The sequence below is a fragment of the Psittacula echo genome, assembly GCF_963264785.1.
Source record: "Psittacula echo genome assembly, chromosome: 11".
NCBI lineage: Eukaryota > Metazoa > Chordata > Aves > Psittaciformes > Psittacidae > Psittacula > Psittacula echo.
The window spans coordinates 11,734,531-11,758,136 of NC_137746.1; the positions used below are offsets into that span (position 1 = coordinate 11,734,531).

The 23,606-nt window shown below is 40.3% G+C and overlaps 1 protein-coding gene across 1 annotated transcript; it reads right to left on the bottom strand.

Annotated features, from left to right (window-relative positions):
• Window positions 1-4,938: 4,938 nt before the first annotated feature.
• On the bottom strand, window positions 4,939-12,090 carry IL12B (interleukin 12B; the record flags this gene model as incomplete). Its single annotated transcript, XM_080627165.1, has 6 exons — window positions 4,939-5,064; window positions 6,391-6,542; window positions 7,345-7,538; window positions 8,567-8,684; window positions 9,843-10,124; window positions 12,009-12,090. 6 exons carry the CDS (start codon window positions 12,088-12,090, stop codon window positions 4,939-4,941), a joined length of 954 nt encoding a protein of 317 aa, XP_080483291.1.
• Window positions 12,091-23,606: the final 11,516 nt, after the last annotated feature.

A 23,606-nucleotide genomic window follows, 5' to 3' on the forward strand; every position in this document is an offset into this window, starting at 1 on the left:
TGGGAACTGAGACTTGTTAGTGATTCAAGTGCATGTTTATACACAACCCAGTACACAAGCTCCATCAATTTTGTTGTGAGTGGGTGGTTAGGGTTGTCCACCCATGTGCAATTAATGTATCAGACTTCTAAAGTCTTGCTCAATGGAAGATTTGCGAACCAAATGATGTATTCTTAAGGCATCAAACTGTGCCAAAACATTTGGGTATCTGCCTGAAGGAAGGTGAGTTTGCCATTTTGCACACCTTAAGAGAGATCAAAGAAGGGTTTAGTTAAAATTGCAGCTGTCAAGCTGGGACAGGTCCCCACTGAAGCTTTCAGGTGCTATTTTAGAAAGTAAAAATACCCAGCAGCAGACTCCCTGCAAAGGCTGAAGCTGATCTTTATTCTTTTTCTTTGTGTCTTCTGATCTCTTTAAGGTAAATTACAAAGCTGTGATACCTACTATTGTGCAACTACCTTGTGAATCCCTTCAGTTACTTAGTGTTATACCATTGATGTTTCTGAATGACTTGATTCTTCACAGATATATATAAAACAGGCATTAGCAGCTTAGCACTTAGTTCTGAATGAATTGGACAGTGAGCTCTGAATAGGACTGATTTTGAATCACACTCTATTTTGTACTTTAAGATCTAACTTCCAGGTGCTTAGCACTTCGAAGTTTTGTCACACTCAAGTCAGTCAAGCTGACATATTTGAGGAAAGCTTTCTTTTAAGTTTTTTATCATGTCTCAGAACAAGGTTAGAGGACACACATTGGTCTTGCCCGTATTAAAAATCTTACCTCTATTTTTATAAAATCTCTCATAAAAAAGAGAAGCTACGACTTAAGTAGAAGAGGCATAAGATGAAGGTCAACATGAAAGGAGGGGTGGATGTGAAGAATTTGGACCTGAAACCTGTGTTCTTTCACAAAACCTCTAATTAGACATAAGTCTCCCCCCCCCTTTTGCTGTTAGCAGTCCCTGCTTACCCAGCTGTAATGGGTGAAGCACTTAGAGGATAGCAAGCTCCTACTGCAACCTATTAGTGCCTCATTAAGTACAGCAACTATTTGTAAAGCCATCTTAAAGATGAGGATCACCCACAAAAAGCCTTGGAGGGAATTAGTCAGTCTCAGTGCAGTGCAGATTTAGGGAGGTGTGGTAGGCAAAACCTAAACCCATATGATGAATGAAGAGTATGAATAGAAAGCTGGAGGAGCTGCCCCTTCCCAGGAGATGCCGGATCACTAAGACAGGGGTCCAGTAGAAGATCTATTATGTATCTATATGATTAATAACTATAGATGCCTCAGGAATAAACATCGTTTTATATATAAGGGTATTGGAGGCAATTTTGTACATTGTGCAGCCTGATTGAGTCTGCTCATTGTGACGTTTAGGAAAAGGTTTTCAGGTCGTTTGCAGTGCAACCAGGACAGGAATTAAGATAGAGAAGTACAAGGATTAACAGACACATCAGCTATAAATAATAGCTTGATATAAATAACATCTTGACTGGATGGAATACGTTCAGAAATGATCTCCAGTGTATGGAGGCACCATAGTGAATATTTGTGCTGTGATACGGACACCTTTTTATAGAATCTAGAGAGTTCCCCAGAGATGGGAGACTGACAATTTCTAGAACAGATATTCAGGGGCACTTGGATCCATATAAGGCCCAGGATATGGATAATCAAGGATTGAAGCCAACTTCAAGCTGTGCTTTGCTATTTTTCTGAAGAATCTTAGCCAATGACTTTCCTCACTGAAGCTTCCTGCACGGAGGTTTAACTCACATTATGGGATCAAGGCACAGAAAGGCATTTTCCTCCAAAGGTAATAGTTTCATATAGTCTTTATCAGGATACTTGTAAATTCAGCCGGAGTATTTCTGGGAGTGAAAATGGCTGAATCAAAGGTGATGAGAGGTTTCAATGATTGGTTTCAATGGTGCCGGGGTTTCAGCCCAGGTATTCAAAGAACAGGAAGGTCCTATTAATTCTGAACACTGTACCAACAGTATTAGAGAGAAACCTCAAAGACCTCAAGATATGTGTCAGCCTAGTTTCAGTTGCAAACCTCCTGACCACAGAGGCCAGTGAACTTCAGCATGCTCATAGGCTTCAAAAGAAACAATCCTTTCTTGGCCTGCAGAAGAGGGTTTAGAAGAGACTGACAACTAACAGGCATGACTCTTCTGTGTTCTCCTGTACAGTTTTACAAGCCATGAACTTGGTAGCATTAATCAGTAACATTACTTCTCCCTACAGACATTGTCTCAAAAGTAGTGTATAATATACTGGTAGGAAGGTGAAAAGTGATACAAACCATTCTCAAATATCATAAGTAAACCAAGTTTTCTTGTTTTTCAGATGTATTTATTAGTTTATTTGTAAAAAAAGCACAGTAAATTGCATTTATAGCAAAAATAAGATGCATACCTTAATAAATACTAACAGCACTTGTAGCTAGATTATCAGCAGTTTTCTGAAATATCAGATACATCCCACATTTCAATGTTTAAATATCTTAAATTACCACCTAAAATTGCTAAGACTGTTAAAAAGGAAGCACGGTCACAATGGAAGTCTGTCTTTAATTTCAGTGATTCTCTATCAAGGATTAAGGCCTAAATCTTTTAAGATATTTTAATGTATTTCGCCCTCCTGGAAGTCAGGATTTAGGTGGTTTTACAAAAATGTACAGGCTTCAACACTTGCTTCTACTTCTTTCCAGACCTGGGCACTTACACTGTAAGCAGTACAGAGCCAGGACTTGATGTTTTCCCTAAGGTTCTGTGAAGGCACCTAGCATATGTTGCAGAAGTAGGGCAATACTTTCAAAATGAACTATAAAAATCTGTATTCTAAAACTCTAACCAGATGTTTAACATCCACAGATAAAACCAGTTACCAATTGCTATCTGAAATACCAGATAAGCTGCAGTTTTTCTTAAATCATTTAAGCCGCCTTGGTTTCAGTTGCAGATTCGTGACTACTTGTGCCCTGTGATTTTGCCTGTGGCACAGCAGATCTGATTTAATGTTACTGTCAGAAAAAACCACTGCAAGCGATGCACTGGGTACAAGTTGGGTCACTGAATAAAGGTCCTCTAATGATCACAGGCATGAAAGAAAGGAGTTTTGTTAAGGAGGTATTATATTCAGCTACTGGCTCCCTTTTTCTTTCATGTTCACCAGAGGTGGCTACAGCAACAGGACTTTCCCAACCACAGCACCTCAAAGCTGCCTCCATGCCAGAGCTCCCATTGCTGCCATTGCAGCTTGGGCTCAGCTACAGGCATAGGCCTTTAAGAGTGATTGACCTCTCACACAACAACCATTTGCAGTGTTCGTACCTGGACATCAACATGATGTAAGCACAGGCAGTGGAAATACTTCAGCAGCAAACATTGCTGGGACTCGGAACTTGCAATTCCTTCTGTTACTAAAACATCTGCCATCGCAGTGGCCAACAACGATGGCCCAGAGACATGATATGTGGCTGCTCCATGCAGCCAAGGCTTTCTGTGCCAATACATTTCAACACAATAAATAATAGTAAATTAAAATAAATAGGTTATCAAATAATTAAACAGTTAAATAATGGAATACTAAAACAGTTCTTTCAGCACGTTACCTTCTCAAATAAATTAACACATGAAACAATTTAAATAGCAACTGCCATCATCTGGCATTGCAAGTCATGTCAAGTAAATAAATAATAAACAAACAAATAAATAAATAGAAGCAATACAAGAATATGCAGAACCTATAATAATGGCTAACAGCAATGCATCAAAATACTATGCATGTTAATATAACATGATGTATGCTAAAGGTATTACTAAAATCTAAGGAATTTAAAAGAGCTGCCAAAATCAGGACCACATCAATCTATTACAAAAAAAGTAAGCATGGCTTCTTAATAATCTCAATGTAGATTTTCTTCTAATTATGTTCTTGTGCTAGTTCATTCTTTGCTTTCTTTAGGAGCATTGTGCCATTCTCCTAGAATCTCTTACTGGTTATCTGTAAAATAAGAGAAAGGAAATTTACATAAGAACTAAGAACTAAGAACTATCTTCATTTCCCTTAGATCTAGATTTTTAGTCCATTTCTCAGTAAGGTTTTGCTGGTCTGAGCCATTCAGTGAAATGCCACTCCTCAATTGCTCTAAAGGACTCCAGACCATGCAATGCAAGGCTCAGAAGTTCCCGTGTGAACATGACAGAAGTGTGATCTCATTTCAAACGTTTCAATAGGGCTACAAGTTTACAACTTTTCAAGAGTGTGACTCAGGATACTTGGAGGTCAGAGAGATTTGCATCTACATCTAAGTGAAAAAACCCACCCCAAAATTACGTAAGAGAAGAAGAAGAGAAAAATCTGCATAATTCTTTTGGGTGTTGAATCTGAAGGAGGATATTTCCATATTTAAAAATATGTTTTGAATTGGAAAACTGGGCTGAGAGTAATTTAGAGCTGTCAGAGAACACTGATCAATTCACAGAACAAGGAAACAGCCATTTCTAGGACTAGCAGAAGCTGCTTATAGCTTTTCTTTCTAATAGCAAACATCTCAGAGCTCTCTCTTACTCCCTTTCTTATTCTACTGGTAGAACTTGGCTATATACGGGTTGTCTGCTGCATTTGGATGCTCAACATTGATTCAACACTGGCAACAACCAAATGCTCATCTATTTCTTAGGCAATATTTGTAAGTGCCTAACGAGGAAGAATCCTACCTTCGTCCATGAACCTAAGTTCATTGTTTCCTTTGTTTTAAATGGGTTAAATAACCAAACATTCAGAAGACAAAAATGTCAGTGAGGACTACAAGGAACTGTGAAACAAATGAATATTTAAGAAGCAGAAGTAGTTCATGGGCACCTTACTCTCCTAGGTAAGGAATCACCCCTGCTCCTCCAGCAGAAGGTTCTCTAGGTCTTACCTGCAAAGTGAAGACCACTCACTCCAGGATGAATTGTAATAGCGATCCCTGGCTTGTACAGAGATCTTCCTCTTTGGCCCAGCCACTGGAATCTGAATGGACTGCTCATCAGTGCCATAGACCTGAACAGGGCACAGCTCCATCAGCAGATTGTAAAGGTCAAGCAGAACATACAATAAAGTGCCAGACAGACTGTAACAAGCACACATAACATAAAAACTCCACTGGCAGTCTGTTGTTTCCAATGCACCAGTCTTCACTCGCAGATACCAAAGTCATGAGGACTTGTGAAAACTTAAGCCTCAGTAAAAAACTAAAAGCCCACTTTCTACTGGAGTTAGTGTTGTAAAGTGATCCAACTCCCAAACTCAGTCATTAAAACAAAGGGTTAACTTGGTTATCTGGGGTTTTCTCTTTTTTCTTCTTCTTCCAGAGTGAGAACCCTAAAAGACAGAAGTTGCTGCTTTTCAGTATCGCTGAAATTTCCACTGAGGGCTTGTGGCTGTTACAAGAAGAGCTCCGTGTTCTCTACCTCAGGGACAAGGGACTCTGCTAACGCCACTAAAATCAAGGAGTCAGCACTAAGGGGAATGGCCCCATCTGCCGGTACAGGCTGGTTGGGTTGGTTTTTTTTTTTTTTCACATAGAAAAAGACATCCTCTAGTGTCTGGTTTACAAACCGGAGTGCTAATTACACTGGTTTGCTTTTCTGACTGCTGGACCAAGGAAGAGCAGCACTGCAGTTAAGGACGTGAGCTGTGGTCCGCTGATTCGTGTGTTTCTTTCCAGTTCTGCTTTTGTTTTGTCAACCTAAGCAAATTGCCATACTGCTGTAGTGTACCCTTCAGTGTGTATCCATGAGCATTAGCAAATGAAGCAAAACCATTCTGTGATTTCAGACTAATACAGAGTACCAATGATTAGTTAACAATTAACTAATAACTGGAAGGTTAGTGCCCAAGACTTTAGTCTGCACCAATCCCCACAGAAATGCTACCAAATGAGTCACTGATTCCTTATTTGCCAAGTCACCTACAAAGAAAGTCTGAGCTACCCAGGTAAGAAACAGCACAAAAGGAAACCAGTGCAACAGATCCTAGACTTTTTGGTTTGGAAATAGGGATTTTCCCACGTTAGGACCCACACAGCCTGCTAATGAATTAGTAAACACTTTTCTCACACTAGCACAGCTATGCAATGCTGGGCACGATTTTATCTCCCCAGTGACATTATCACTGCATCCACCCCAGAGTGTCTTGTTTGGATCTTACTGCTCACAGAACTAGGAAGAGGTCTCTGTGCCAAGACAGTACGCTGCCACATTTGCATCTCAGCACCCTTTTTTATTATTATTAAGTTTTTAATTTTAGTCCATAATTCTTGCATACTAAGTTTATATTATTTATACTGTCCGTTCAAGCAAGAAAATTTGGTTTCAAATATTGTACCTCTAGCTGGCTGTTGTGTTTCTTTGTACTTTCAACTTTGACCCTGAAAGTCAAAGGGAAGTAGGACTTGGGTGTGTTCCATGTTCTGGGATATGTCCAGGTCACTGTTCCATTTGTGGCCACATACTGACACTGGGGTGGGTCAGGTTTTACTGCAAGAGAAAATGCAGAGTTTTCATTAGCAGCATAATATTAGATGTTGGTATACTACTGTTGGTAGTTTTATAGGAGTCATCATTGAGGGCCCCCATGAGATTAAAAGAGGGGTAGACATGATGGATACAAATTGCCTTGTATGCTTCTTATGAAAAATTAAGCACACTCCCAGAGTCTCTCCAGGTTAAGATCCTTCTTTTTCTTTGCCCAGAGGGTTGCAGAGGGCTCTGTTGGACACAGAGGAATGTCTTCAGGCCCTGCTGACTGTTAGGACATTTAGCAAAGCATTTGTTTCTGTAGGACGCTTCTTCCTTTTCCTGTGCCCTGTGGCATCATGGACACAACTGCTCCTCTTCTTTCCTGTCAGTTTCTGTTACCCTGCCCTGGATGCCCATCTGTAAGAATGGATCAGGGGGAGAGCATTAACCATTATCTGAGTAAATCTGCAGTTTTCAGAGAAGAGTCTGGTGGGTTATTGGTTATTCTCTGACTTCTCTCACATACCCCTTACAAAATATCTCCATCTAATAAAGAAGGCTACAGAAACATCTGGGAGGTGCAGTGTTTGAGGGTTTGAGGTCTGAAGCTAGGAAAATGTTGATTCTTCACTTCCTCATCCCCTTCCAGACTACTGCTATGATTTGTTTTCCCCTGTTCCTGTAACTGGGGGCTTGATACAGATTTACAGTAGAACAGGGCAGGGATTCCCAAGCTTGGTTTGATCGGCTCCCATTGTTAGTTCCACTATTGGTGGCAAGAATAAAGCTAAGACTTAATCATGATTCCTGATCTACTCACTGATATCTCTGATGAAGAAGCTGGTAGTGTAGTTCTCATATTCCACCTCATCAATGACCTCCAGGAACATCTCAATTGGCTCGTGCTCTTCAGCAAAGGGACAGTAGCTTTCTTTCTGGCACTGGGCTGTGTATTCAGTCACTGATGTATCAGTGCGAGCTACAGGGCTGCTGCAGATTACGTCTCCTTGAGAGCTGAATACAGAACAGAGAAAAGTACTGGAAATGCTGGTTTGTTCTGAGAATACGTTGCCACAAGGACACCACGTAGTTGGTAAGGTAATGTTCTGATGTTGCCTGGATCATTTTATGGCTGTGCTTCAACAGCTACGGGACAGTGGGAGTTCTTAGCTCTTACATTTTCAGTGCTATATTACATGTTAATATAAATCACAAAAGCCCTCCTGCCTTAGCAGAAGGAATTAGGGTTTAAACCTAAACCAGGATATCTCATTACTTATTACCACTGTCCCATGACAAGCTCTAGTATCTTACTTTGTTCCTTGTCCCTTTCCAAAGCCTTGCTGGAAGAAATAAGGGAAGGTTAAAATGTATACTTTGGGAAATAAATAACAAAAGCCACCTATAAAGTACTACTTGAATCCAGTTCTATTTTTGCATTCAGCAAAATAAAACACTTTGCAATTGTTTCTTCTTTAACAAACTGAAGTGACATTTGCTTAAGCCCTCCATGTTTTGGAGAAACCCCCAAGAGTAGTGGGAGGCAGGAAATCCCCATAAGGTTCCCCTCACATATTTCCCCTGCAGGTTTCTGCAGCGTTCCTCAACAGAGACTCGTCAGTGGCATGTGGCTTCTGCAGTGGGTGCAGCCTCCCACTCCCCTCATTCCGCTGGATCTGCTGCAAAGGGACTCGGTACTACAATTGTTTCTGCTTTTGGCTCAACTTCCTCTCTCTCCCCAGCATGAACTGGTTTGTTATTGCTTAAGTTACTCTGTGGCTGTACTGTAGCAGCTGTAACAGTCCAGTGGGGGTTGGTCCATTTTCAAGCCTTTATTAATTTCTGAGCAACTTCCATGCCCATAATTAAAGTTAGTCCCAGTGATGGCTCAAAATATTTTGCACATGTTCAGACTCTGGAAGAGGGATTCCTCGCCTTCTACATGTCCTCAACAGCTTAAAATCCAGGATCTCCTACTGAGAGTAACACAAACGGTGTTCCAGCCTTACTATGAGGTTGTTAAGGAAAGTACAAGCTTTTACCCTTTTAGACTTCTGATTGTGAACTTCACATTTGGACTCTCATTTTCTGTCATCCATGAACATATGAAAATTCCAGAGTAGTTCTTTGCCTCACATTTTAAAAATGTCTTGTTTGGCTCTAGATGGAAAAAGACAGAAAACATGATTTATTTAGTCTTTTTGCCAAAGAGGTCAAAGCAGAGAGAAAACAGTGATTCAGTAGGCTCCCATCTACTTTGGTAGCTGGTGGGTACATCAGCAGACACAGTCTCATACTGTCCTTGGACAACCACCTATAGTTAAAAGGCCATATAATCACAGTTAGTAAGTGGCTGAAGGCTGGTTTACATGGGCCCACATTAACCACATCTACATGGCTATTGACAGGAGCTAGGGCACACCCCAGCTGTTGCAGATAGCTGTCTGTAAGAGATTTATATAGACAAAGGCATTGTTCCTTTCACAAAGAAACATTGCAGCTATTCAGTTGGCAAAGCTCTGTATTTGTTACCCTGTGCATGAGAGTGCTTGCAGTGGATCATCTCACATCTTCACACACTGGGGCACCTGGGGAATGTTTCCAGTGTGAGAAGTGAATGAGGCCTTAGTACAGGCGTGTGTTTTGTTTCTGCTGCCCAGCACTGCAAGACTGTCTATATTGCACCCTGGATGTAGCTGACTGGCAGACCAGCCTACTGCATCTGACATCTAGGCCCAGGAGTCAGAGAAAAAGCCTTGGAAATTTCTAAGTTCTTGGCACAACAGTAAGGAACTGCAATATCAGACACAGATGAGTGAGGTTCATGCAGAAAATGCCAAACATCACAAGCTTGTCCAGTGAGTTAATTGTGGATGGAGAAGCCCAAATGACAGCATTTAAAATCCAGGTCAGTCCCTGGTCATGTCAAATCATATAGCCTTGGTTTTGCAAACTCTCTCCTGAGTGCTGGGTCTGTGAGATGAAGGCAAAGCAAGTCACTTGATTCCCCATCAGAAAAGCAGTGGCATAGTATTGATGTTATCCTGATTCTAACCATTCCTACCATCACCCCATCCTACAGGTCTAGAGAGTCTAAATTAATCCCATGGCAACAGATTCCTATGCTGCTCATCAGCTGCTCCATGCACAAACCCACAAAAGTAATGCTTTGCCATTCACTGTCAGTAAAACATTTGAAGAGGACCCATTTTAAAGTAGATGTTTCTGGCACATTTCTCCAGAGAGCTCCCTCTGGACCTCACAAAGTTCCAAGGCACAAAGCTGAACAAGATACATCGCAGCATATGATGACCGTACCGTCAAAGCTTTTCAGAATGGACCTTATCATTTGCCCATTGGAGTCTATTTTAGTTATGAGGAAGAAATCATAGCTGACGATTTCGTGGGTATCAGCTGTCAGACAGGTATAGTTGCCAGCATCTGGGAACTCTTTCACTTCAGCAATCAGAGTCTTTCCAGTTCCTTTCAGCTCGGTGTCCTTTTCCCAGTACACTGGCAGTGTCTCATCGGATGTGTTACAGGTGAGCTCCACTCTTTTAGCTGGTGTCTCGTTATTCCACTCTGATTCTATGACATACACTGGACATTGCAAAGAAAGACATGTTAGCAGCTACTCATACCTAACAATATAAAGATTGAGCTGAGCCCTTTTTTCAGCTCTACTTTCCAGGAAAACCACTAACAAATCTCTGGCTTTCTTGCCCAAGGCCTCACCATCACCTGGAAGTCTTAACTGAAAGAAGAGGTTCAACTTAAAAAATGTACTGTGCCTCTAGAACCTGCTGATCAATAGGGGTGACATTTTAACGGAAGAAGTGATTTATCTTTTTTTCCATGTTCCCAGAGAACCTTACAGCAGTTCATAACCATAGGAAGTAAGCAGGTACCTTTATTTTAAAGGTGAGGATGCCAGGACACACTGAGCCCAGGTATTCCTTGGGCACATGGCCTGTGGCCTTTCCTCACAGAATGGCATGTAAAACCACTGTGGTTTTAAAGCTAAGCTATGATTCTTTGCCTACTTCAGAATCAAAGTCTGGGAGTAAGCAATGAGACAGGTGGGAGCTCTGGGTAAGTGGTGTGTATTTGCCCATAGCTGCTGTTGTTTTCAATTTTCTGCAGGGAACAATCTGTACTCCTTTCACCCTGGTCCCAGTGGAGCAATTACTAAGAGATGGGGTATCACTGAGCTGAGCTACAGCAGAGCCAAGTGGACTACAACAGAGGTCTTCTAAATGCCATCTGGTAATTCTGAAGAGCCCTGTTGGCCCTTCCAAATCAGAAGACATACCACATAACAAAATAACAATCCCATTAAAGAAATGTTATTTTCTCTTGTCTCTTTGCTAGAGAACTTCACCTACATTTTTGTGTGCCATCAGCTCTCAAATGTAACTGTCATTGCTCAAATTTACTACTGCTGTCACAGGCTTCCCAACCATGCTCAGTGACCTCAGAGACACTTCTACATGCAAGAAGAGGCAAAAATTCGTTTCTTAGTGTGTCAAGACCACTGCAAGGCTCAGCTCAGGAAATCAGAGTTCTAAGATCTTCTCATCAGAGCATCTCGCTACCAGAATGAGAGCTTTAAGACCTTATTGCTAAGAATACTAAGAAATACGTGTCAAACACTGAATGTAAAATGACAGAAAACATGCAACTCCAGGTAGCTTGAAAGCTTACCAAACTACTTATGGACCTTTGAAGCACAGGCAAGGTAAATCTTATAGACTTCAAGCACAGATTATTCTCAATACTGACAAGCACAGTTTTCAGCATCATGGCATTGTCCAGGGAACCCACAAGATAAATATTTTTTAAATGTAAAGATACAGGGAAAAGCAATTTAATTAGGTTTTGCAAATTAAAACACAATCAGACTGAAAATATTTTCATCATGTTGATTAGGGTCCTTTTTGGCTAATTGCATTGAAGACAACCTGGATTATGGAGCTACGCTGGGTGAATAAGAACAGCAAATTTGATCAGCTGAATTTAGCCCAATTTTCTGGTAAGTCATTCAGAAGATTTGCTTATAACTGACTCTGTATTTTTACAAATGTATTTACATTTAAATTATTTACCAGAAAAGTTGGATAAGCCAGTTCTAGGTTTTAGGTTTTACTATGAAATATTCTTTTTGACAATTAAGTCTTCACTTGCTCATTTGTGGGCTGTTACCTAAGTCACAAGATGCTGTTTCTGCTTCCAGACCTCATGACTGAAACTTTTGAAACAAGAGAGTGGGAAATAAGACAGTTTCTAATACTGAAATTCAAATGGCTCTTGAACAACATTTTAGGACTTTAATACCAGTTAGGTAGCTAGTTATTCACAAACAAACAGGAAGAACTTGGCCTAAGGTACTATAATTAACAAATGTACTTGTGAACACAAGCATGACTCTGAAATACCCTTGTGTCCTACAGTAGCTGCAGGTCTCAGTAACTGAAGACTGCTTACCATTTTCCCTCAGTTTCCACTGTGCTTCCAGAAGGGCAGCAAAGGAAAATAATGAAAGTATGGCAAATAGTAGATGAGACATCTGCAGGGAAAAAACAAATTACTAAACTTCATTGAGGATTATTGAGTGTGTACAGAAATCAAGCTCAATGCTGGGCAGGATAATAACAAGAGTCACTTCCAGTAAACTACGAGATCTTAGACTACATGAAAACTTGAAATTAGGTTTGTACTGGAGCTCAAGCTGAGATTTTGATCTGCTGGTTATTGACACCACAAACCAGTTTAGAGGAGAGACCACGGAACTTCGAGGAAATTGTTGTGTGCATAGGTCTCATGTGATCAGGAGCTCAGAAGCATTCCCAGGTCCTTCAGTTAAATATTCCTCAGGCAAGAAAAGTCCTGCTGATGTCACTGAGGCTACTTGCATGAGCAAAGCATTGACTAAAGGATCAATAGACATTAAATTCCAGTCATACAAAGCTTATAAATATATTTCTTGGTGTATGTACATGTCAGTAGTCCTTCTAAAACAAAGGATTGCAAATAAAATGAAGGACTGGCTGAAGTGTTTTCCTGGACTGTATTCTTTCCCACCTTGGTGAGAACAAGTGACAGCAGTGTCAGTAATGCACTGTAGAGCTGGTGTCAATACTGACACTTGCCTAACTGGTGCCAGTTATAATATCTACCTGAGGCTGCATAGCTTAATTAATTTTGCAAGCAATTTCAGGCAAAATTCCTACTGGATTCAATGCCACAGCTATATTTGCAGAAATAGCTGGGTATGTATATCATTGTAGCTGTGTTCATTTGAGACATAAACATATATCTCACATGAGAATATGCAAGTATGTGGCTGTATATACAATATATAAATGTATATTTGTCCTGACTGAAAAATACAGCTAGAGCTCTTCATGAAACACAAAACACATTTGCCAAATATTGTAGTAACCACTGGGTGCATAAAAACCTTCGACAAATTATAGTTTCAGACCTTTTCAACTGGAGATTAAATCAAATGAACAGGAGTATGACTTCAAAAAAGAATGCACATGAAAAACACAACATTAAGTGGTTTGGAATTTTCTTCCTCCCAAACTATCCTTTTCAGTGAAAGGACAGTAGTCCTGATTTCTTCTCATATGCCATGAAACATATTTGTTTGGGTTTATGAAGGAAGAGTTTGTATGTGCTCCAAATCTGTCACTCACTGGCAGCTCCTGCTATTATTAGCAGTTATAAATTGTGATCAGAAGTCAGCTGTCTCTGAAGCAGTGCTAAGTCATCTGATTTTGAACCCCTCACAACATAGCTATTAATGGGATCAGAAGCTACAAGTATCCAGAGAGAGTATCTAGGAGAGAAACTAGCTCACACTGCATCTATACTCAGAGAGAGGCACTACTCTCAGCGAAAAGCCAGATACTATCAAGCAGCCTATCAGCAGTTTATTGCTTCATTAAAAGGCAAACATTCTTAGCTCCTGATGATTTTCTACTGCAGGCAGGATTATCTGTAATTTGTGAAAGAAAAACACATTTTGCAACTTTCTAAAAGATGCTAATTTCTTTCATTGTAACATGGCATCCATCACTAAGCTGATATCTGAAATATCAACTAAAATCTGGAGGAGAAGGTTGTAAAACATGCCTTCTGTTCTGTATCAGCCTTTCATACAAACTGTAACTTGAAAACAGAAAAGTTTCTCCCGGTTTTAGGGAGAAGATTCATAATTCAGGTTTGTATGAAAAAAAATAATTAAAATTTTCATGGAAAATTATTCCTTTTTGAAGATAGAGGAAGATCCCCCACCCCCCCACCTCAAAATTTTACTGCAAAATTGATCAGAGATAAACCCAGTTCAGAACATCACTAATCAGTGCAGCTGCCTGAGCACTTCATACATGAGGAATTTGTGCCAGCATCGTAGGTTCCCTGTGCGCAGGGAGCAGGAGCTGCTGTAAATCAGCACAGATTCCTTCACTGAGGATCACAAAATGATTTATGTGAGAAGGGACCTCTGGGCCTCACTTCAGCCCAGTCCCAGCTCAAGGCAGGGCCAAGTCAATGGCACTGCATGTTTTTTAATCCAGAGAATGGTCTGACCATAAATACATATTTGTCAATGGACATACCCCAGCAGAATGAATCCTGGTAAGATACAAAAGATTATTACCTCAAACCATCAGCTGTTCTGTTAGATAACAATTCTACGAGGTATATATATACACATTATGTGCTTAACTTCAAGCACAAAAGCATATAAATACTGTCCTGTGAAAAATGTCACAACTACTATTTAAAAACATTTTAAAATAAATAATTTTAAGTTTTCATTAGTTGCACCTGAATCAGTTGGTACCAGACTTGTGTTGCCCCAGTGTTGGAGAAGAAAGGAATTCTCACCTTTTCCTGCGGTGCCTGTTAGCTGAAGTTTCCAGGCAGGTTGGTTTTGTGATCTGAAGGAAGCAAAGTGCTGGCTCCCTTATAAACACTTCTAAACTCCGAAAGGAAAGGGATGCTCCGTTTCACCGCAATACCACAGAATTGCAACACGTGGCTCGGGTTCCTTTTTTACATAGTGGCAGAGCTAAAGCAGAAAAAAAAAGAGTTGGGACTCCCAGGTAAACTTTAAAGAGGAAATGAGATGATGAGATTGTTACAGTGACCTTTATGGCATGCCAGAGGCATTTCCTTTCCTGCCTGATTTTCTGTCCCTCTCATGCAGCCTTGTTCATCATCTGAGGAAGAGTAAATACAGACTAAATAAACTTCCAAAACTATCTGATGGGAAATACATTATGAAGACAGAAAGAGAAAGTTAAATAAAATAAATCTATTTCTACCTGATAAGCACAAAAGAGATAATTACATGAAATAAAATCCCAGCAATCAGAAGCTAAGGGGAAGTTAATTTTTAATTGCTGTTTTAGAATTGCATTTCATCTAATAATTGAGACTTGGGCTAACCAAAAATTAAACTATTAGTTCTGGCTCCCAGATCAAAATCTGAGGTTGTCACATTATTTCATACTGCACTTTTAAAGTATAACCTATTGTTTTTTCTTTACGACCTGATGTTCCATTGAGACCTGTCCTCAAGCATAACAGAAGCCCCACACATAACATATGCTTTGAAAATGAGGACAAAGTTTCTATTGATTTTTTTTGTTATTTGTGAAACAATAGAAAACCATTCACTTTATAAGGCAAACCAAAACTAAGTGATTCTAGCCCTGTTCTAAGCCTAAAATGACTGAAAAGTTATAAGCAAGAAGAAATACATTGCTTATAAAAGCAAAAAAATGGCTTGAAATTCAGCCTGACATACTTTCAGAATTCACGAAGAGACACAACTCTACCCTCTGGGCTTTCTAGTAGCAGGAGTATTCCCATAGCCCAGAGATCAAAGCTATAATCTAGTAATCCTGCAATGAAAAGAAGGGTGTCTGTCCCTTCTGCTGTAGGCCATGGTCTTTGGAAGTCTTCCTCAAGGAAAAACCAACACAAGCGTCTGCCATATGTTGCTTATTTGGTGCTCCAAATATGGCAAGAACATAAAACAAAAGGAGAAGCTACCCAAATTAGCAGCGAGATAAACTTATTATGAACCCCAGCAGTTCCCAGTGCATGGGGCTCCCGTTTATTGTCACACATCTGGGAGGCAAACAGCTGACAGGGTGGCGTGCTCTAATTTGAAAGAGGGTTGTTTCAGGATTCCACATTAACTGTGCTGAAAGCCTTACACAAACATACAACATTGCCGGTGGAATGCTTTTCTCTCCTCAACCATCCTGTTCAAGCACAGCCTGAGTAGGCTCACGTACACCTCTGGCTGCTGAACTTTAACTCCCACCTGACTAAACGCAAAACTAGAGCACTGCAATCTTAGATGGGCCTAACAACTTCCCTGCCAAGCCCAGTGTACCCAACCTGTTACTCAAACATCAGCCCAGATTTCCTTTTGCTAGAGCTCACAGCCAGAACTGGCAAGAGCAGAGCGAGAGGGCTGCAGGCTGCGAGTGCAGCTCCTGGAAGCGGATTTGAAATGGTGGCTTTGCCATAGACAAAAACTGCTCCCTTCACATGCTGTATACTGAATCTGGATCAAAGTGGTTTATTGATTTATTCATGACAGAGAACTGACCAGCAACAGTGAACTATTCATTCCAGATCCATATCAACAGTATAACAGACAAGGCAGAGTACTAGAAACTTCCAGACTGTTAATTAATACCTATAGGTCTCTACCCTCCACTTATCCCAAAAAGCTCTTATTTCCCCCTTCCACACATACACACGGTCTTACACACATATTGAGAGGACGTGTGGGTTACAAGCACTTGAACTGTCTTTGCATCTGGCTGATGCTTGTCTTCCTCTCCTACATGATTGTTTGGGACAAATGTCTTCTCAGGCAGTTTTGGATCCTCCATTCACATACACTGTTTATACTCCCACTCCTACCTTCACATCTGCTGTTATCCAGGCTAGTTTGCCAAAAGTCGCTCACACAGACTCTGACAGCTCCTCTGTCAGTGTTGTTTCACTGATGAGAAAGAGAAGCTGGTGGTCTGAGAAGGCATGCTGAGAAACATGTGACAGAAGCAGCTTGTGCACAGGCAAGTGAAAGGTATTCAAACTGTTCCAGGTGAAAATATCATCTCCTCCTGATCCTGGTCCCTGATTACCTTTGAAACTCACATCAGGAGGAAGCTGGGCTGTGCACCATGTTCCCATTCATCTGCTTTTCCTCCCAAGGAAGACCTTGTAGCAAGGGCAGGGAAAAAGCTCCAGTGAGCAGTGACACCCGTTTCCCCTTGCATTCTTAGCCTCTTAAAAGTGCAGCCTCTGGGAAGCACTTAGGGCAGCTCCGCTTTCACAAATGAGGAAGACCCCAGGATCAATCTAGGCTAGGCAACATTTTTTTCCCATTTAAGACAATTTTCAATATCCAGAATTCACTTTTGTGATAACACACAAGTACAACAGCAAGTTAGCAACGACCAGGAAGACTTGAAAGCTGCCTTCAGTCAGTGAGCAGATAAATAAGGGCGCAAGTAACCTTACATACGTGTTGCCTACTTCCTTCTCAACCCATCTTAGCTTGCCAGTTTGCTTACTTAATCAACCATGTATTATGGCTTTTCTTTTTTGACTGTAACGTCACTAATGCATAGCATAAGCATCCGCCCAACCTGATGGTAGTCTTTTAATGCCTGCTCAGTTCTGGCACATGAACACTTACAGATTAATATAAATAAATACACTTTTTTAGAGTGTGCACATACATGCATGAAGCCTACAGAATTGCCTTAGTTCAGCTATTGCTACAGGGCAAGTGAAGTAGTTCAGTACCCCAGCTTTATGTCAAGAATCTTAGATGCCAGTTATGAAGCACAGATGCATCTGCGTGGAACTTCCATGATGGGATAGTTTGCTATGATCCATCAGAGGAATTTTTAAATATTAAAACATAGAGATTGTGAAAATATCTTTGATGACAGTCTGGTTTTCCATTATGAGCTCATATATTCTTAAGGGGAAATTTGGAGGAGAGCAGCTTCTCTCCGATTATTTTATCCTACTTCCCTTATGATGCTGAAAGAGAATGGTGGAAACTCTATGTCCATATTTTGCTTTCCTCTAACGCAATGGAAACACTCCTTTTAGGCAGGAATGGCCTGTTTGAAAATGGTTTTCCTTTCTTTTGAATGACAGATGATTTTTGCTTTGTGGAATGACACAGTTATTTTACCACAACCCAGGAAAAAACCTGCATGACATTAGTAAAAGGAAGATTCATACAAATTGTATAATTAGTGTGATTCCTCTATATGGAATTTCCTTTAGCATCTGGCTGGTTTTGCATGTATGTTGATTTGGAGATCAATGCCAAAGATCAGATTTTAATACTGTTATTACTAATGTAGTAGCAGTAAGAAGGGAATTCTGTTCTTTATACTTAATTCACCAAACATGTGTGACTTCATGAGGAAATACTGTGTAATATTAGTATATCAATGAATTTTCCTAAAAAATTCCAGTTGCGAGCTAATACAAGGAATCACTGAACCAAGATTAAACCTTGAGGGAAATGCAAAGCAATAGAGGGGAAAAATAAATCCCACTTTTATACAAATCAAAACCTATAAGGTTTATACAACAGTGATTTCTTTGCATAGTGACACAACTAGAGCAGCCATGCAAGGTGGGGACTTCGAGCACCTCTTCTTGGATGGAGAGCACAGTAAGAAGTTTACCTCGCTTGTGCTCTGAGCTGGTATGCCATCCACTACCTCCAGAGTAGAAGCTGAACAGTAATATTACTGCGGCCTGACCCAATTAATTGGCCAGTACCATGCTAACTGTTGCTCAGGGTAGGGCTGAATATGGATATAAAATACATGCAGACACAGAGCACATGCTTCTCTAAATAAAGAGAAGTGGAAAGAAGGGGTTTTCGCCTCTTAGTCCTACTCCTCCCCCAGTAAATTCACGTCTTCCCAACCAACTTAAAACTCACGATACACTGAATGTCTCTCTATACACTCCATTATACGCGCAACCTGTGTTTAGAAACAGCATTAGAAGTGAAAAAATAATGTGAGGAAGGAGCTAGTACTATCCTGCATAAGAATAAAAAAAAAAAGCAAAACGAGGTATGTCATTTCAATAGAGTTTTAAGAACCAAATTACATCTTCTACTTAAATGACTCCAGAATCAATGGGATTTGGGTACCCAAGTCTATGATATGCTTTTGCAAATCTCCACAGTCACTCAGAAAATACTGGGCAGAGATATAAAACAAACAGATTCATCGCAGAACGATAGAGATACCAGCCTCTCTTTAACACAGGAAGCACAAAAGCTCCTCCCCCTGAGCATGCATGTGAAGATGGTTCATTGCTTTTTTAAGTGCATTGCAATGCAGTGCAATGCAAAGCTTCCTATTACATCAATCCTCTATTTCCATCACAAATCTCTTGTTTACATTTGGTAAGTCTGATATGTTACACCCAGCTGGAGGATCTAGATGCAAGTTGCTCACTTTATGTAAAGTTCACTCATTTCTTGAATGTGACATTGAGCTATTTGAAATCCACTGCCACCATAACTTAGGCCAGGATACAGTGCTGGGAGTGGCGGAAATAACATATCAAACTGAAAGTCAAGGGAAAAAACAAGTTGTAACTTATTGACTTAAATTCAAGCAGCAATTTCTTGTTTATCAGGCAACTTCTACAGAAAGGAGGCCGGACACTTGGTTTCTTTGCAATTCTAAAATTGCATATAACATTTTTTGGGGTATTCACAGTAAGTTAGTAATAGACAAGGAAAAAATCTTTGGGCTGCAAATTCAGAAAGGAATTGCAAAAGTTAAGCACGCCTCAGAGAGAGGTGTTATAACAACACCTATTGCAGGAGTCATTACGTTGTAATTTTTTGCGGAATTATATAGAATATTTGATTTTAACCTCACTCACCTGCCAATAGCACAGTCTTTGAAGGACAGGTTACTGTTTGGGGTTCTTTTTTAAATTATTCTGCTTCAGCAACTGTAAGAATTTGTTTTGGCACTAGGATTTGCAGTCTCAGGGATTAAAGGAATAATAAACTGTTAGAAACATGAGACATTGTTCTCCTTTAATGGAGTATGAGCTTGTTAAATCCCTATGGCTACATGTAGTATCCAAGGGCCTTATGAGGAAAAGGCTGCTCATGAATCATAGGTGAAGGAACGCTGCTTTTGCACTGGCTAGCATAGCCCATGCCAAGTGATCTGCAGCTCTGATGAAGTGAAGAACTAGAAATAAAAGTGCCGTTCATTAACTCCTATTTTAGGGAGAAAGGAAAAATTGCCAAAGGCACTGAAAGACATTATCATAGACTCATAGAATGGTTTGGGTTGGAAGGGACCTTAAAGCTCATTCAATTACAACCCCTGCCACAGGCAGGGACACCTTCCACTAGACCAGGTTGCTCCAAGCTACGTCCAACCTGGCCTTGAACACTGCCAGGGAGGGGGCAGCCACAGCTTCTTTAGGCAACCTGTTCCAGTGGCTCACCACCCCGACTGAAATGTGTTTATGAAGAACAAAGTAAAGTCTCCTCCTTGCCCTTCTAATCCACAGATACTTCCTCCTTTGGGGAAAATGATTTGTGCTATATACAAGCACACTGCTCATGTACCAGCCTGTTATCATAGCATTAATGACAGGAAAGCAAAGTAGAGCAGAGCAGAGGAGTTATTCTTACTAGTAGTTCTGTTGACTAAGTCTACATTTACATGGTATTTCACAAGCAGATTTGAGGCTTTCTTAAGAGGGTGGGCTGTTCAGGCTTGGCACTGTGCTAACTACTGCTGTGCAACTTCGGATCAAGCTCAGGATCCCAGCAGAGCGAGCTGATATTCAGGTATGAAACACTGTATTAATAGAATTTCAATTGTACTTTTAGTGCATGTCTGTCAGTACAAAGTGTAACCATTAGGAAAAATACTTCTCTTGTCTGCCTTTATTGCTATTTTGAAGGAGAAAATGGACATAAATTACTCAAGGATACACCTTGAAGAATAAGGAAGTAATGACAACTTCCTACTTTGCTATGTAATTATTAATGTTTATATATTTATTTTATACTGAAACCTAGAGACTGAGATGGGGACCCCATATTATAAGGGATACCAGCAGCAAGATTCAGTGACCAGTCAGGAGGTAAGCATCTTGTTGCACCATTTTTTATCCATCAGAAAATTCCAGGTTCCTGGAGGGGATGAATAGATATTTCAAAGTATGTAATAAGAGCTTTAATGCCTCCTATGACTGTTAATGAATGAGGTCATACAAGGCCTATTTGGAAAGCAAAGATGTTTCAGAAACGAACCACTGAAGCGTCCCCCAACTTCTGAAAGTCAAAGGAAATTTCTGAAATGACTCCAGTGGTTGCTTTGTGACACGACATTCACTTCTGCAACTTGTGTCAACGTTGGCTCTGCTGAAGTCATGTTGTAATAAGAGGGACTACAGTATTACCACCGCTGAGTGCTAAAAATTTAGCAGCTTTGACGTGTGATGGTTTCTAGCAACCGCAGTAGAATGGGGAAAAGAGAGGGACTCTGGGCTGGCAAATCCTCCCTGCTGTTACGTACCACATAACATTTGGAATAGAAGTGCTCAGGAGGGGCTACGGCCCTGCTGGCCTTTCCACATATCATCAACTCCAGGGACTTACTTTTTAAACAGTATTTTTCTGTCTTCTGCTGGTATGCAGCTGCGTGCACTCATCAGCTGTTCTTTGCAACCACAATAGCCAGAAGCTGATTTTAGTAAACAATGTAAGCTGAAAATTGATTCTCATGTGTTAACATGCAAATTTAGACATTAACAGTTATGTCAAGAAAAGATGAGTCTCTGTAAAATTGTGAGAGTTATTAATACTATACATAGAGAAATAATAAGGTTGCTTGGTACTAGCCTAGACTAATTAAAACTACATAATTCAGAGCTTTACATAGCTTTTATGTTGATAAACTGCAAAGGCAAAGGTAACCTGTGAGCAGGTTCTGGAACTTTGCAGCAAGCTCTTAAAAGAAAGCTGAAAGAAAAGCCTTTTTTTGGCTTTTATTTTCTATTTCTGATAGAGCCAAATTTGGATTAATGTGAATTTATAGAGAGTTTGTACAGTGGAAAAAGGAATGTTCCAAGTTTAAAGAGGAAACAGTAAAGGGCTAATCCTTCTCCCTCTAATATAATGGTGTTTCAGTGTAGATGTCAGTGAAAACAGTTTCTGCGCCAATGTTCACAAAAATCTCTTGGGTACTAAAGCTACAATGCTTAGACAGGAGAACTCATTTCAGACTTCTCTGACCAAGGTGTCTGCAGAAGGGTTGCCCCTTACATGCAGGCTGTAGCTGAAACAACCTTGACGATAGGGAAACCTTCCACGGTTTTTAATGGATCATGGTTAGACCTGAAGCGTGCTGCCTGTCTTCAAAAAGAGGGGATCAGGAGACTGGGTCTATCCTCTGGCTTACATAGGCAATGAATGCATGTGCCAGTCTTCAAGACATTTTCTGCAACAGAGATTTGCAAACTTGCTCACAGTCTGTTCTAAGATGCTTATAAATGAGCTTTCTAAAAGAGTAAGGTCACCACAGCGGTATAACATTCTCAACAGACATTTGAAATTCCACTGGAAAATTTGAAGAAATGTGAAACCCAGGTTTTCAATATCCACTTGAGTCATAGATCATGGAATTTCAAGGACACAAAACTACTCTTGCCCTGTAGTTTCACATAGTTAATCACACAGCAAACCACTAGGGAGAGCAGCAACCCACGAGCTTAACTTGGATGCATGCAGTAGAATTCACATTCCTTAACTTGGTCCATTAAAAAGATGTTCAGAGTAGATCTGAACTCTAGTAGGGAGCATATGAATATTTCAATATTTTTCAATTGATTTCTTTGTAAATTAAAAAATTGGAACCCCCAAAAGTTATTTTTACAGTGTCATCTTTCAGTCCAAAACCACGCTTTCTGCAGTACTGCTTTTAGCCTTTACTTTGTATTGCATTATTCTACTTCTTAAAATTATGGTCCCTGAAAATTCATCCTTTTTTACAGTTATTTATCATAGCCATAAAACAGGAGATCCAGATATATTTTGTTTTCCCTTCTTAACAGTATCAGCTTTCTTGTTACAAGGTTTATGATACGGATCAGCTATCTGAATTCATCTTGTTTACACACTGAAAAGGGGAAGTCTTTTAAAAATTTCTTTTACCACTAAAATGATCCATCTGCAGCCAAAAAAGTAATTAAACAGGCAGAGGAAAGAGACAAACGAGTCTTTAGTTTTTTAACTGTATTTTATCTGTCTCATTCTTAGCTGCATTGACATACAGACTTACAAGATTAATGGGAATTAGATTGTTTCATACTTAACCACAACAACTCCATTTGTCACCACCACACATTTCTGAATGAAATCTTTGCAGAAGGCTTCTCGTTCACAACACAGGGGCAGGTGTGGGAGCTGGTGTGCCAGCTGTAAGAATGGAATAATAATGCCAGCCTGAAGCTGTGTCTCTGGCTGGTCCCTGCCCTGAGCTTGCCATGGCCATTACTAACCAGGAATACCTTGTTTGTGTTGATGCCAACTGAACAGCAGTTTTGCTCTGGGAGCAAGTGACATTGCAATGCCTTGCCTCAAGATTTAACAGCAGTGGGATTAACAGACATTGTCACATCCTCCAGTGTTGTTGCTGTTGTTCTGCAGTTTCTTAAAAAGACGCTTTCAGGGGGTACAACATCAAACAGCTAAGAATTGAACACTGAGACGGCTGGTATGGCCCCTGTGTACAGGTGCAAGGGTGAAGACATTGGGATCAAGCTGCTTCATCAAAGGATCCAGGTCTCTACTGCTTGAACTACAGAAAGTGAGGAGCAGAGAGAGGAAAACAGGAAAGGAGGTGACAGCTTCCATTTCTGTTTGAGCAAAGCAAAAGCAGACACAGCTTCTCACGTCATTATGGGATGTCTTTTGAGATTTTGAGTGTGAACCTACCCACTGTTCCTTATTCTGGG